This window comes from Alligator mississippiensis, chromosome 1 (assembly GCF_030867095.1).
Source record: "Alligator mississippiensis isolate rAllMis1 chromosome 1, rAllMis1, whole genome shotgun sequence".
NCBI classification, from domain to species: Eukaryota; Metazoa; Chordata; order Crocodylia; family Alligatoridae; genus Alligator; species Alligator mississippiensis.
Window position 1 is genome coordinate 253853542 of NC_081824.1, and position 15514 is coordinate 253869055.

At 41.5% G+C, this 15514-nt stretch overlaps 1 protein-coding gene across 4 annotated transcripts in view; it reads left to right on the plus strand.

Moving 5' to 3' along the window:
• STXBP5L (syntaxin binding protein 5L) overlaps positions 1-15514 on the plus strand; it is a 390570-nt gene that overhangs the window by 196311 nt on the left and 178745 nt on the right. For all 4 annotated transcript variants that reach the window (XM_059720506.1, XM_006263508.4, XM_059720507.1 and 1 more), the window contains exons 6-7: positions 8218-8281; positions 12802-12885. In XM_059720506.1, the coding sequence (XP_059576489.1) occupies positions 8218-8281; positions 12802-12885 (148 nt within the window). The remainder of the gene's footprint in view (positions 1-8217; positions 8282-12801; positions 12886-15514) is intronic.

Sequence of the window (15514 nt, forward strand, 5' to 3'; positions counted from 1 at the left end):
TACTAACCTAGAGATCCTGCATAGTTTCATAGTTTCTAGGGTTGGAAGGGAACTGAACAGATCATCAAGTCCGACCCCCTGCCCTGGGCAGGAACGAGTGCTGGGATCATAATACCCCAGCCAGATATCTATCCAACCTCCTCTTGAAGACCCCCAAGGTAGGGGAGAGCACCACCTCCCTTAGGAACCCATTCCAGAGCCTGGCAGCCCTAACAGTAAAATAATGCCTCCTGATATCAAGCCTGAACCTGCTCTCAATCAATTTGTGGTGGTTATTCCTTGTTATCCCAGATGGTGCCTGGGGGAACAGAGCCTCACTTATTTTCCACTGGTCCCCCCTAGTGAGTTTATAGATGGCCACCAGATCCCCTCTTAGTCTTCTGTTGTGGAGGCTGAATAGATTCAGGCCCTTTAGTCTATCTTCGTAGGGCCTGGCTTGCTGCCCCCTGACCATGCAAGTGGCCTTCCTCTGGACCCTCTCAAGGTTAGCCACATCCTTCTTGAAGTGCGGCACCTAGAACTGGATGCAGTACTCCAACTGTGGCCTGACCAACACCGCATAGAGGGGAAGGATCACCTCCCTGGACCTGCTTGTGATGCATCTGTACATGCACGACAAAGTGCGATTAGCCTTAATGACTGCTTCCTCGCATTGGTGGCTCATGTCCATCTTGGTGTCAACAATGACTCCAAGATCCTGTTCAGCCACTGTGTTGTTGAGAAGGGTGTTCCCCAGCCTATAGGCATGTTGCAGGTTCCTTCTCCTTAGATCCAACACTTTGCACTTGTCTGCGTTGAATTCCATGTTCAGACATGTTCCATTCATCATCTTCAAAGCAGCTTCCTTCTGAGAAGAAGCACTTCTCATGATGTTGTTTCATTCACACAACCAGGCCTTGCTTTTCTTTGTTACACTGTTTGCATTTTGCATGCATGCCTGTCTTGCCCACAGGCAGAGGAACTTTATTAAAATAGTCCCAAACAGGGCCTCTTTTACAGTCTGGCAAGCCTGTTGCCATGGTAGGTTTTCCCTTCTACCATACCAGTCCCTCACTAGATCTCTCACTAGTGGAGAGGCTGTGATCAGAAACGTATCCCTCCAGACTTCTAGAATATTCTGCTTAAAATGTTTCTCTTTTGTTTCTACTGCCCCTCCCTCCATGCATTTATCTCCAGACTCCTCCCCCTTGCCCAGATCTACTCCATTCCCAACAATCCTTTATTCATTTAACTTTTTGAAACTTTGTACTTTTAGAGGGGTAAGGGCTTGATTCTGTGTACGCAAACTTGCAGAGAGACAATAGGGCTGATGGGTAGGTAATCAGGTCTGTTCTCTCATTTCCATTTTACTGCTGTTGTTTACAAGGATATTATCTCTGGAGACAGATCCACAGTTTGAGAACTGAAATTAAGCATCACAGAGATGTTTAATGGGATCTTCTAGACTGACCAGAGTCCCATTGGGTAGAAGGTTTTCTTTAATCTTTACTAATCTATAGAGGAAACTCTGGAAACCCCTGGCCCTTAATATAGTCCATGACCTGTTGTGACCTATTTATAAAACTTTTCTAAAAAGGTACACAAATATATTGTCTCAAATAGTGTATAATTAGAAGTTATAATCCCTATTCCATGATGATATCTTTGAGCTAACAAATCTTAAATTAAAACTGTCTTTATATAGTTTTTTTAAAAGCATCTTTAAAAAATAATCAACATGATTAGATAAAAAAAATTGATTTAAATAAAAAATATCCATTTTTAAACTTTTTTTTTTAAATTGTTGATTTTTATCCATCCTGAGAAGAGGCTATTGGGTCTTGTCCTTTGCAGTTGTTAACCAAATGAACCCTTAAAATCAGCACTTCAAACTCGCCCCAACTGCAGAGTGCAATATTCAAAACACCAAGAACACCCAGTACCATGCCACAGATAAAGAAGACAAGGCCACTGCCAAAACCTGCCCACTGCAATAACAGACAAGTAGTTGGTTCATAGAAAGAATTCAGCATCTAAACAATGGCTTAATTCATTATGATTAAGTTAGTTTATAAGGTGCAAATCTACCCTGCCTTATATTTCTATCTATGCATAAAAAGAATGCAGGGTCACTACTGAGGGCACTGCCTTGGTCTGATATATATCTTCATGTCTCCCAAAGGAAAAAAATATGTAGACAGAAATGAAAGTACAATTTCTGAAAGCCTTAAAAAGAGCAAAGAGCAAATAAGAGCTATTTTTTTAGTTCAATCGGCAATTAGCAATTTAAGGTAGATGAGGCTTCTGAAACTGTACAGAAAAGAAAATAATTGTATGAAATAGAGGGTTTTTTAGACCGAGGAGAGGCTGGAAAGGTATTTGATTGTCAGTCTTCGAGGGCTAACAAGAGACAGAGAAATAAATGGTGTGCTACTTTAACTGAATGATCCTATGATTTCATTTCAAGTAGTGAAAGCAGGGCCTTCTTATTATTGAGTGCTGACTGGAGTTTACTGCTTTTAAAAAAATGGCAGTTAATTATTGGAAAAAGCAGGTCTCTTTAATTCTAGAATGAAACATTGATAGATAGACTTGGGGTGTATGTGCCCTTTGATTTCTAAATCAGTCTCCAGCCCTGGAGTCCTTTTAACTCCTTATAGCTTTTGCCTGTCCAAATAAGCATCATGGCAAAAATCACCCACAGCTATCTACAGCTGGCAGAAAATTGTTTCCTATTATGTAAGATTCAGACCTAGTCATACAATTCATATGGTCTCCAAACTTGCTCATTACAGCTCATTATACCTGGGAACAAATTATTTTGCATGTACACACTTAAGATTTTAATATAAATGTACAATTTAACACTTATTTAAGTGAGCCTGGTTGTCAATAGATCTAGTTTAAGAGATAATACACATTCTTTTTGCCTGACAGAGCAATTAAGATTACTATTATCTCCCAAAGTTTATATGCTATCCCACTGAAGATGGAAGATAATTCTTCCTCTGATAGTTTAAAATTTTATGCTGGCCACTGCCAGAATTTATTAAGATACCATAATTTTGGTAGCCAATATTAGCTTCTGGAAACCAATAATTTTGGGATCCCTGGGTAATATGAAGTGTATTATCTGAGTGTAACAGGGCACTGGCCCCGGGCTCTGTTATGGTCCACTCATGCCTGCTGGACCAGAGCCCTCCCAGATACTTACCCGGAGTGAGAAGCGTTGAGGTGAGCATGGGCAAGCCTTGGTGACACATTCCCTCGGGGCCAGGAAAAGAGGAAGAGGCCAGCTGGGGCAAGACCTGCCCCCAGGAATGAGAGCAAGTTTTTATTGGCCCTGAGTGTTTTACTGGAAGTCAAAGGGAGACGTCCAGCAGATTGGAAGAACCCCAGTGAGAGGAAAATACAAGAGCAGCATGACCCATGCAGGCTGCATAGAGATGTGGCATGGAAGCCAGAGCTGGAACCAAACCCCTGGAGCCGGGTTCAGCTGGAGCTCCAGAGTACAAGGGGCCAGCAAGCTGAAGAGAGGGACTGGGGATCCCTGTCCAGGGAATTGGAGTCAGCCTGTGGACATGGGTACTAAAGAAAAAGTCCATTTTGCCCACCAGGTCAGGAAAAGAAAGCCAGCTGGGCAAACCAGAGCTCCAAGGTTGAGAGTGGGGCCTAGCCAGGAGAGCTGGAGTCCAATTACTGGTAAGCTGTGGAATGGGACAGGGTGTAGGGGACGGAGGAGCCCTGTGAAGAGTATAATTGAACTAGAGCAACATCATCAATTATTGATTAGTGATAACACCCTACTTCCCTCCTTTCTTATTACTATAACACCAAGGCATAGCAGGTGAGAAAAAGAGACCAACAGTGATCATGCAAGAAGGTGAAACGTCATCAAGGGACAATCCAGTCACACTGGGTTAATTTATATTTGTGTTATAGTGAAGTAAAAGATGACTGCTTTTTGTAGTAAGGAAAAGGGGAAAGGGTGAAATAGGATATAATGTTCCAATTTAAAACCATTATAACATTATTTTTCTCTAACTTGCACAAATTATGTAACTCTCTTGAATTCACTCTAGTTACTCATACCTCACACTTGTGGGCGGACAGTCAAATGATCCCTAGGCCCTTCAATCCCTGAAAGGGTATCTGCTCCCATCACCTCTGGGAACCAACCCTATGAAGGAAAATTGTGTCAGAGCACGTCTCTGAAAGAAATCTCAGGGGCTTAAAATTGTTTTGTAAATTGAAGTGGATAAGGCATTCTAAAATCCAGCTTTCTCACTTCATAATAAAACTAGCTGTATAGGGATGGTGAAATGGATAAGACCCTACTGGAGCCAGAGCAAGCAGCTATCAAGCTGTTAAGACACCACTGTTTAAAGTGAAAGATCTGTAGCTTGATATTAAGACAGTATGAACAGGTACTGAAGCAGAGTCTGTAGATGTAAGGGTGAAAGTGGGTCCTGCAGAAAAATTACTTTGAGAGTCTCTTAATAAGCTACATACCTGCCATTCTAAGATAATAAATTGGAAGTAAATAGAGGAGGATTGGCAAATAAAATTAATTATAATTATAGAGAGTATGAAAGGAGTACTTATATTAAGTATGAAAAAAAAGTGAATCTAGAAAAATTTTATCCCATCAAGCTGGTATACAGATTGGTAAAGGAATCATATTTGGAATTGCTGTAAGTTGAAATAATAGCCTATTTTATAAAAGATCCCTTTTTACTATCTGGAGCTCACGATAGAGCTAGGGACAAGATAATAGAAAAGATATTACTAAAGAAAAAATTGCACTAGGTGTTAAAAAGCAAAAGAAATTCTATTACAAACCTCCAAGGACTTCGTAAGTATCATTCTAAGGTAGAAAGGCAGAGGAGTTAGGAAAATGTATGATAAGATATTGATGGCAGTTTCAATTTAAAGTTCTTTTGAATAATCAGAAGCAGGACTATTCCAGAGACTCTATCCAAAGTTAAAAGATATTTTAAAAAATCTCAGGTAGACAAAAACAAGGTGTCTCTGGGCCTCCTGAAAACTCAGACAATACAAGAGATAAAAGTTGCTTGCAAATGGGTATACCCAATAGGTGAGACAATTGTGAGAGAAGTTTAAAAAAAATAAAAGCACAGAGTCAGCACAAACAGAGAGGGAAAGTTTGGGAGCAAGATATAAATATAGAAATTGTCCAGAAAGAGTTGCAAATATTAACTCAAGGCAGAATTAATTCTATTTGTAGAACTGTTAAGGAAAATTACTCAGACTAATTGTGAACCATGTTACATGAATTGTGAAGATACAGCAGGTGTTTCTTTCACATAAAACAGCTTGTCTCAAAGACAAAATTATTGAAACATTATTAAGGACCAGTTAACTGAGCCAATATGTTCAACATTTGCCCAGGGATCCCAAAATTATTTTTAAGGGTTTCCGATAGCTATTGGCTACCAAAATCAGGATATCTTAATAAATTCTGGCAGAAGCCAGCATACTAAGCTACTGAAGGAAAAATTCACTCCAAGCTTCACCTGCATGGTGTATAAGATTTGGAAGATAATAGTTATGGATAAATTTCTCATGAAATGAAAACCAAATAAGGAAGACAGAAAACAAATATTTAGAAATGTATGTTCTATTAATTCCATAATAACATCAACTAGCTATGGAAAAGAGAATCATTCATTAAGACAACTTTGCAAACACATCTGAAGATATAGCCAGTAAGAAACATCATGTGAAAAGAAAACTGGTATTGCAAAACAGTGCATCTCATTTATAAGGAAAAAAAGAGCACACTTGCTTGACAAATGAAGTATACTTTACCTAAACTTAGATTTAATAGTGTGTGAGAGGGGAGGGGATGTGTGCATGTGCATACACATAGACGGAATTAGTGTGTGTGTGTGTACGTGCACACACACACACACACACACACACACACACACACACACACCCCGACAGAGGTAATACAGGAATATATTTCCATCACTATATATGGAGAATGTGTTCATTTATAGGCAGTAATAATTTTAAAAAGAAACATGCCTGTTATATACATTTATAGCATACTGAATTTAACTGCATAGACCTAGGGACTGAAGAGAGGCTGTGTCCTAACCTGGCATATAAAATTACCAGAACTTAATATAAGCAATGCCCATTAAGTATGAAGTAACCCATCTCCCCCACTGTGCTGTGATATTTAACAGCCCCAAAACTGGCTAAGTCCGATCATTTTCAAAGTTTCTAATATCAGCAGTGAAGCAGATTAACCCCTGTAATTTTTCAAGGTTTCTAATAGCCAGTTTCACAGCTGCAGCTAGAAGCCTTGAAAATTTACTAGCTAGTCAAGTTTTACCATCTCTTCTCATTTCTAATATCTATCCTGAAACTAACTACCTCCCATCAATTTTAAGGCTTCTAATAGCAGCCTTTAGGCAGGAGCCCTTCCTTCACTGTTTCTGGTGCCAGTTAGGGTGCACTTTAATAGCGTACAATTATATCACAAAGTAGGTAGTGGGGCTGAAAAGTTATGTCCTTAAGAGGTTTATGCATTTAACTGATATGCAGATAACCAATACTTGTTATTGGGACTTTTGTGTTTTGTTTTGCAGTTTAATACTTACCTAATGTGCAGGGGTTTAGGTTGTAGCCATGTTGGTCTAAGGATATAGGGAGACAAGGTTCCTTGGGTGAATTGAATATCTTTTATTAGACCAACCCAAATGGTTGGAGAATAGTTATTGAGCAAGCTTTCAGGTTCAAAAACCCTTTGTCAGGCTAAGGAAGTTGCAGCACTTGGTGCGTGCTCTTCCTGGATGGAATGAAAGGTAAACAAGCCAGGGGCTGGGCTGGGCTGGGGAGTCAGTTGCCAGGCAGATTATAATGTATCAAAAATCCAATGTCTATGTTTAGTCCCTGATCTCTAGTATCCAGCAGGTTGATGAAATGGAGCTCATAGGCTCATCTCTGGGATGTGTTGTGTAAATTTCCCTTGAGGATCAGGACTGAGAGATTGGAGAGACAGTGGCCCTCCTGTGAGAAATGTGCCCCCACCGGTAATTGGGTGTTTCTGTCTTTGATGGATTTCCGGTGTGCGTTCATTCTGGCGCGCAGTTGTTGTCTGGTCTCTCCTACATATCTTCCATCAGGGCATTTGGTGCATTGGATGAGGTATACTACATTCCTGGAGGTGCAGCTGTAAGATCCTGGGATGCTGATGGCTCTGTTGTGGGGTGTAGTAATAGCGGAGGTGGTGGAGATGTGGGGGCAGGTTTTGCATTTCTTGTCATGGCACGGTCTGGATCCTTTTGGTGTGTTCTGGGGTTGAGGAAGTTTGCTTCTGGTGATGAGGTTGGCGAGGTTCGGTGCTTGTCTGAAAGCTAGGATGGATGGCTCTGGGAAGATCTTTTTAAGAATAATAACCTAATGTGCATGTACTCATTTAATGTGCATATGAGTGGAGTACACTGTAGCTAAATTCGTATTTTGCATCATACTTATTAAATATTAGTAATGATTGTTCAGAAACATGTTACTGGAATTTATCACAAAATATCATAGAACTCTGAGAACGAAGTGGCAACATTTTTGTAGAAAAAAAAAGAATTGGTACAGTATTTCAAGTCTTGAACTGGACCTTGAAAAAAAAAATCTCCTTCTGTACCTGTAACACAAGGTGTCTTCAGTTCTCTCCGCTTTTTAATCCCACCACTCACCACTGGGCAACCTCTATTGGCTGGGTGCTCTTGTTTATGAATCTCATAGTCTTTCATGAAGGTTTCCATGTTTATCTGTACAGAGGCAGGCCTCCATCAGTGAATGAAATTCTGACAGAATATCTTGAAAAGCAGGCTCTCTTGCATATAAGGGAGAGAAAAAATGATGGAGACAAATGGAAAGGAAAAACACCCAGAAATTAGCCAGAGAAATTATTGCTATTCCAGGAACAGGGTTTGGGTTAAAGAAAGGGAAACAAGGAGTTGGCATCAAAGGGAACTTCCTGAATTGGTCTGAATAAGAAAAGGACAGGGAAAGTGAGAGGTAAAACACAGGCTTCAGAAGGTTTAGATCATGTTCAGATATGTACCATCTTCTTTGTGGCTTTCAGACTTACTTTCAATCTGTTTCAGGTTCCCTTGGCTTAATTCTAACACAGAGAGTATTAATGCAAATACCAACTTTTTCTACAAAGAGTTTACATAGTTTTAAATTGCTTTTATTTTGCAGATCCACAAAGACTCACCCTGGCCCAGTTGTACACCTAAGTGATAGTCCAAGAGATGAGGGGAAAGTGAGTACAATAATTAATGTCAAATGTTGTAATGTTTTGCAGCTCTCTCTGACCTCAGTAGGTTTTCCTTTTCATTCACTCACTGTTTAATTATATGCCTTCATTATACAACTTCAAGGTCACTCTAAAAAAAAAATCCTGCAGTAGAAAATTTTTGGAAAATATTTCCCTTTATACTACTATATTGAGAACAATACTTTGTTATAAAGTCTTAATCCAGGCAAAATTTCCAGTGACTCCGTGGTAGTTAGGCTTGAGTCAAGACTAATAAAAATTATATAAAGGCTTCAGAATTTGGCTAAGCATGCATTACAAATGAACAGTTATGGAGTAGACCTCTTTTCTTCTACCAAAGACTGACAAGAACATTCCATACTTGAAGCTTACTGCTGTTCATAAACAGAGATAAAGACATTGAGACCTGTCAGATCTGAAGCAGGACAAACCTTAAATCCAGCCTCTGACCATGGCTCCTCCAAGCAGACAGCTTCAGAGTTCATGCTGCTGTGGGCTTTACCCTCTTCTGAAGCCATTTTTCTCCCAGCCCAGATACTGGTGTCCCATGCCTCAGTCTGTCAGAAATCTTTGGAATTCAATATGTGTCTACCAGGTTGACTTTGCTCTGCTAACTTTTGTACTCTGAGTATAGTAATGTTCTCCAGAAACAAAAGCTAAATCAAAGTTTCTCCAGCCTAGCCCACTCCATCCTTGCTCCTCATTTAGCCAGATGATACTTAGGATTCAAGACACTGAAAAAAACCAAAGCATTTTGTGGTTACCTTTCTCTCTTGCCTCTGATGTTTACTCCCATGAGGAGTATGAATTATCCAAGTCAGAGTTCATTAAATCTTGTAGTACACTCAGAAGAAGGTTTGTTTTTAAAGTAAAAGTTGAGGCTGCTACTCTACATCAATGTAGATTTTGTTGACTTTCAGGTTTAACCAGCTAGGCCAAGGAGAAATTACTTCTCTGGCAATCTCTAGGAATTACTGTATTTTATTATGTCATCAACAAAAATTACCAACTACAACAAGTGGATGTTTCCCATCAATAAGGAGACTTAATGCAGATGCCATTAAATGGTATTAAAACCAAGATTTTAAATAATGGGTGACTAAACTTGGGAACCTGCCAGTAAGCATAGATTTTAAAAGTAGTGAACACCTGGTAGTTCTGTTTGAGAGATCTTCTATCTTTGCAGCTGCTTGATGCCACTGAAACAACAGAAAACAGGTGGCATGACCCCAAGATAGAGTAGATACGGAGATCTGGTTTGTTAGCTACCCTTAATGATGGTAAAAGAGAAACCTCCAGGTGACATCAGCAAACGTAGTTCAGGGAGAAGTAGTGCTAATCTAAGGTCAGTCAGTTCAGCTGTTCCTCTAGACAAGAACATTCTCACCAGGACTTCTCTCCACCTGAAATCCCAATAAACAGTTTGCATGATTGGCAGCACAATAGAGTCCTCATCATCTGTTGGGACATTCGCTGGTACTGGGATGTTGTTGTTGTTGTTGTTGTTGTTGTTGTTGTTGTTGTCATTAATAACAACAATAATAATAATTATACCACCAATCAGTAAACTCCATGGACTTCCATAGCAAGAGGTATGATATGACTAGGAATATCAAGCAAACAGATATCATAGATATTTCCTTCAGTATGTACTCTCATGGGAGTGGAAGTTTCAGAATAGGAATTTGAGATGCATTGGAATTTCAAATCATTGAACAAGAATACTGGGGAACACACACATACAGGATGGAAACCCTGGCATCAGTTAGTATCTATTTTTTTTTTCCTTTTTTCCTTTTTTTTCTGTCTTAACCTTTAGATGCAGATACTTGTCTTCTCTGTATCTCTGTTCTTCCTAAGGGCGAGGGGACAAGCAAGCATGGGCTCTAGGCGCTGGCTTAGGGGGGTGCAAAAAAAACTAGTCAACTACCCCTCTGCTCAAGTTATGGTAACCAGTAGAGAAAGCAACTGCAATAAGATAAGGCTTTCTTCTCAATCACTCCCTATCTTGATCTGCTTTCCCAGAGTACCATATGGCATGCTGATACCAGTGCTATCCAATTAGCAGCTTGCTTTCTGAACAGAATGTCTCCTCACATTTACTGTGGTGCAGAGTCCCATATGGATTTCATTAGAGTAAGAATGATTAATACTCTGGAATTCCTCCAGCATGGCTTGATTTTTGGCCTTGGACTTAATTCTTTAAGTTTCAGGTATTGGTCTTACATTTGTAAAATGCAAACCAGGCACTGTATTATACATTCTACCTTCACGTAATGAGTTTACACGGCACTATGAACACTTAGACCTGGCTTGGCTGAGAGACTTTCCATTTGTAATTCTTAGTATAGTAACAGGTTCCAGACATTCATTATAAAATAGTTGATTCACTAAACAAAATATATATATATATTTTTTTTAACCCAGTAAAGCTGTATTGTCATCAAAAATTCTAATGTATCCATAACTAAGTAAAAGTTTAATGTTATGGCTGCTTACTTTGGTCATAGCTGTTCACTACAAAAAGTTGTCTCTTGGTGCCAAGAAAACTGGAGGGCTTGAGTGAACTGTTTCCAGGATCGAAAGCTATGTACTGCCATTATATTTTCTCACCAGATGCTCACAGTTATGGAGAGTTACCAGACAATTTTTCCTATAGAAAGTAGAAGTTAAGTCATAATTTTTATTTCATACTACAACCTGAAGTGTCGGCCTTCTAAAATATTTTATACTGAAAGATATTTTGAAAGGAGTTTGGGATGGCTGATGGAAAATTCATGCACAATTTTGGTTTAATGCATAACTTTCTCTGATTGTTAAAATACAATTATCAATCCATGTCCTACAGGAATGATATATCTTGCATTACCACAGTTGTATCATAATTCAGAAAAAACTGTTCCTTTGTCTCCCCATTTGACAAATGGGTTTTGCTTTCCCATATTTACTTGAATATAAAACAGTCCCCCCAAAAATAGATTATTTATTTGGAAAATCTATACATTTGTTGTAATTTTACAGTTACTGCTACAGCAGAAAAAGCAGTGGCCGCGGGGGGGGTCGGTCAGGTTGCCCCCTTGCCCTTTGCCTTACCCATTTCTTTTTCCCGCAACCTTGCTCTCCCCGTCATCTGCACCCCCTGCCCCCAGCCTCTGCTCATCCCCCATCTCTGCCTCTTCCCCCACAAGTCCCCAGTTTCTGCAACTTCTCCCCCTGCTCTCCCATCTCTGCCCTTTGTCCCCTACAGTTTCTGCCTCTTCCCCTCCCCACCTCCAACCATTGCTGTCCAGCACCGTTGGGCTGCTTTGTCCTGGAGCACAGCACATAGAAACTCAGCTCTTGCCTGGCAGTGCAGCAGTGTCGGGGCTGCTGATTAGCCAGGCAGGCAACGCAGCAGTTATCACACTGCTGATTAGCTGGGCGAGGGAAGGAATTCCATGTGCTCTGCGCCTGGGAGAGATGCCAGCCCGAGCTGGAGCTGAGCTGTGCCTGACAGTAAGGGGAAAGGAGAGGGTGGACGGTGGGGCAGAAGCTACAGAGGGCAAGGAGGGACAGGAGGCTGAGGATCTTCTGCTTCCTCTAGCCAATGAGTCCAAAGAGTTTTACATACTTTGCCAGATACAGACCCCAGCTTGCCACATGTTGAGCACATGGCCAGAAGAGCAGGGGCCATCTTGCCCACATAAAAACACAGTATACAACTACCAAAAGCACACACTTGACCGTACACAATCCCAAGTGTATTTAGGTGTTACATTAGCATTTCTTGAACAGGGCCAGAAAGGACTTACCTGTGGCCACGCTAGCTCTTTGTCCAATGACACTTGAATTTTTCACTGCCATGAGGAGTCTGAGTATGCAATTGTGCGAGGTGCTGAGCACATCCTGTAAAATCCCCCTCCTCACCTAACAGGCTGTTTCCTACATAAGGAAAAGTGGGGGAAATGGTGTCCATATGCTATACGTCTAATGGAGAATTTTCAAAACGAAGATTTTTTTTCCACAGAATGGAGCTCTGCCCCTGCTGACTTCACTACATACAAAACTGTGTATTGGTAAATGTACAGGAACACCATATCTGCTCTTGTGATCTGACAAACTTGTGAAGCTCATCTAAGCGAGCTTCCCAAGGTTCCTCAGAGCTCTCAAGAGAACCGTACAAAGGGTATCATATCCCAATAAGCAAATCTGGTATTCCTAGATTGGTGTCTATCAACTATGAAGATAGGATTGTAGTGTTCATAATTTTGTCCCTGTTCTTCATCTGTCTGCCAGATGAGCTTAAATTGAACTGTTTCTTACTATGTGTTCAAGATTTTTCTCTTACCAAAAAGAGGTATTTTCTGTTTGGTGAAAAATTGTTGCTGGAAAGCTGAAATTGTTCTCCATTCGTTATTTGTGCATGAAAGAGGAGTAGAAACTATTTTTAATACCAAACAAGAATTTCTTTAATAGTTCTAAATGTTTTGAACTTGAGATGGTAATTGTTTGTTTTCCTCCACCAGTTGTTAATAGGCTATGAAAATGGGACTGTAGTGCTCTGGGACTTGCGATCGAAAAGAGCAGATTTAAGAGTTTACTATGATGAGGTAAGACTTTTTCATTCATTCAGAAAAAGAGAGTCTTAAAAGGTGTGTCAGTTGTCTTAGGAAGCAGGTGATACGTTTTAAAAGCATTGCTAGTTCTGCAGCTATTAATATACCATATTACTGTGTGATGCAATGCCTATAGATGGATCTTTAGCACTAAGAATCAGATCTTGAGACCTCTGAGCCTAATGCATAAGCCTCTGCAACACTTACCTCTGTTACTCTAGGCTGCTTACAGATATGGACCCTCCCCCCTGGGTCTTTACTTTAAGCTTGCTGCACTCCCACGCCAAACACAGTGCATGCCCAGAAGAGGTAGTACATTAGATGGACCTGGCATGCCCAACATCTGTATAGATCAGATGCTTCAGTGGGGCTTTCTGGCTCTTTTATCTAACAGTTGATTGAATCAACAATTAGATTAAAGCACCAAAAAGCCTTCCGAAGTGCCCGATCTATACAGATGTTGCAGAGCCCTAATGCACTGCTTCTTCTGGTAAAGTGCTGGTTTTGGAGGGAGGGTTTCACATCTGTCAGTGCTATTAGACCAGGGGTTTTCCACCTTTTTGGATCAGCGTACCCCCAGCAGCCAGGGAGGGGGGAGGCGTGTGGCCAGTCGCAGAGCATTTGTGGGGCAGGTGGTGCACAGCTGAATACGAAGCGGTGGCAACTGCCGTGTGTGAGCTTCTTCCACCCCCTGTATCTGCCCAGGTGGGTGGCACCTGCGTGGCAGTGTGGGATGGTGTGTGGTGGTGCTTCATCCCCGCCCACCCACACATAACCCATAGGACTTCTCGCGTATCCCCAGTTGACAACCCCTGTGCTAGACTGTAACAGACACGTTAGATAGACCTGTATGGGCTGGTCACCATCAGGGATGGACCCTGGGTGGCACATTTCTTTCCTGGTCATCTAAGTGGCATTTTTTTGGACATCCACAGGGCATTTGGGGTACCTACATGTCCAGGGGAATGGTATTCCTGGATTTAAAAGGACATCTACATAGTCAAGCAGACTGGTAACAACAAAATGTGAATGAAAGTCTTAGTGGCTAGAGTGCTTCCCTAGGCAGCCAGCAGACCTGGGTTCTGGGCCATTTAACCCAGAGAAGGTTTGAACCTAGATATGTTCTGACTTCCTTACATTGGCAATGTGTGAGAAGTGCATGTGCACCCCCCTGAGATTGGCCACCGCGCTGGCAGGATCTGTGGGCGGTCACCAATTGCCACTTGCCTATTCCCCCTCTCCCCCACCACTGGCAATGCTGCGGCTGCCTGTGGGTGGTCCCCGCTTGGCCTGCCCTCACCGCCAATGTCACCGTGGCCACCTGCGGGTGGTCCCCACTCACCACTGCCGCCTGCAGGTGATCAGCTTGCCCCCCCAGCCTCAGCAGGAACAAGGCATTCATGCTTCCTTAGATGGTATGTTAACCATCAGAGGTACTTTCTTTGAAGCTGGCTATGGGAAAGAGATCTGTGGAGCCAGGAAGAAAAAAAAAAAAAGTAGTGGGTTGTGGTTCAGTGGGGTGGTCTGCTGGCCTGAAAGAAAGAGGGCCCTGAATTCAAAACTGACCCCTTGCTCCTAGTGAACCAAAGCTTCCCCATTCTGTACTGCTCCTCCATCTGTTTTTTCTATCTGATTTTGTTAGTGGCTGCTGCTGCATATGGTCATTCTGCATGATCTTGAAGTAGCACATAGTCATCCGTGTGCAAAGAGCAACGTATCCAGGAATGGAATTCCTTCACACACGCACGCGCACGCACGCACGCACGCGTACCAAAAATGCCCTATAAACACCCAGGAAAAAATACCACTGGAGTGGCACAGATTACACATATGTGCCAGAGTTTATTGTTGATGTGCGCCTGGAACTGCAGTATGTTGAGCTGGGTTGGAGCACCCCAGCTGGCAGGAGGTCCAGGGGGTCAGTCTGCCAGCTCAGGGCTGCTCCAACCCAGCTCAACATGCTGTATAACTGGCTGGGGCACAAGGTTGCTTCAGTGCAGGACTGGCAGTCAGTCCCCGCACTGAAGCGCTCTTGTGCCCCTGTCAGCCTCTACAGGTGCATTGCTGTGCACTAAATAATGCTACCATAGGATAGTACTTGTGTTTATAAGTACTAATCTATGGCAGAGTTAATTAGTTTACTGCAGCATAATAAAGCCACTTGTATAAATGCTGAGACTTTACGGTGGAGCTAATTAGGCAGCTCTGCAATAAATGTCTTGTGTAGATGCACCCATTGTCATCTTTACTGGATATTTCCACTGCTAAAAACATGATATTAAACAGATATGTATTTATTACACAGAGATCTGGATCCCAATATGCAGATCTTTTCAACGTTATAGTCTCATACTCTGTTTCTTGCAATTTGTAATAAAGTTGGGAAATCCAATGAAAATTCAGCTCTTGTATTCAACAGAGTATTTTTTTAAAATACAGCTATTATATGTATGATATTGCACCTCCTAGCAAAACACAGCCCCCACTTCACCAAGTTCCCAATATAATCCAATCTAGACAAATATAGCAGAGGAGACAAAGGGAGATTCTGTAAAGAGGCCCAAGCAGTAATTTTTCCCTACTTCTCTTTTTGCTCCTTTTTTATGTATAAGGAACACGTAAA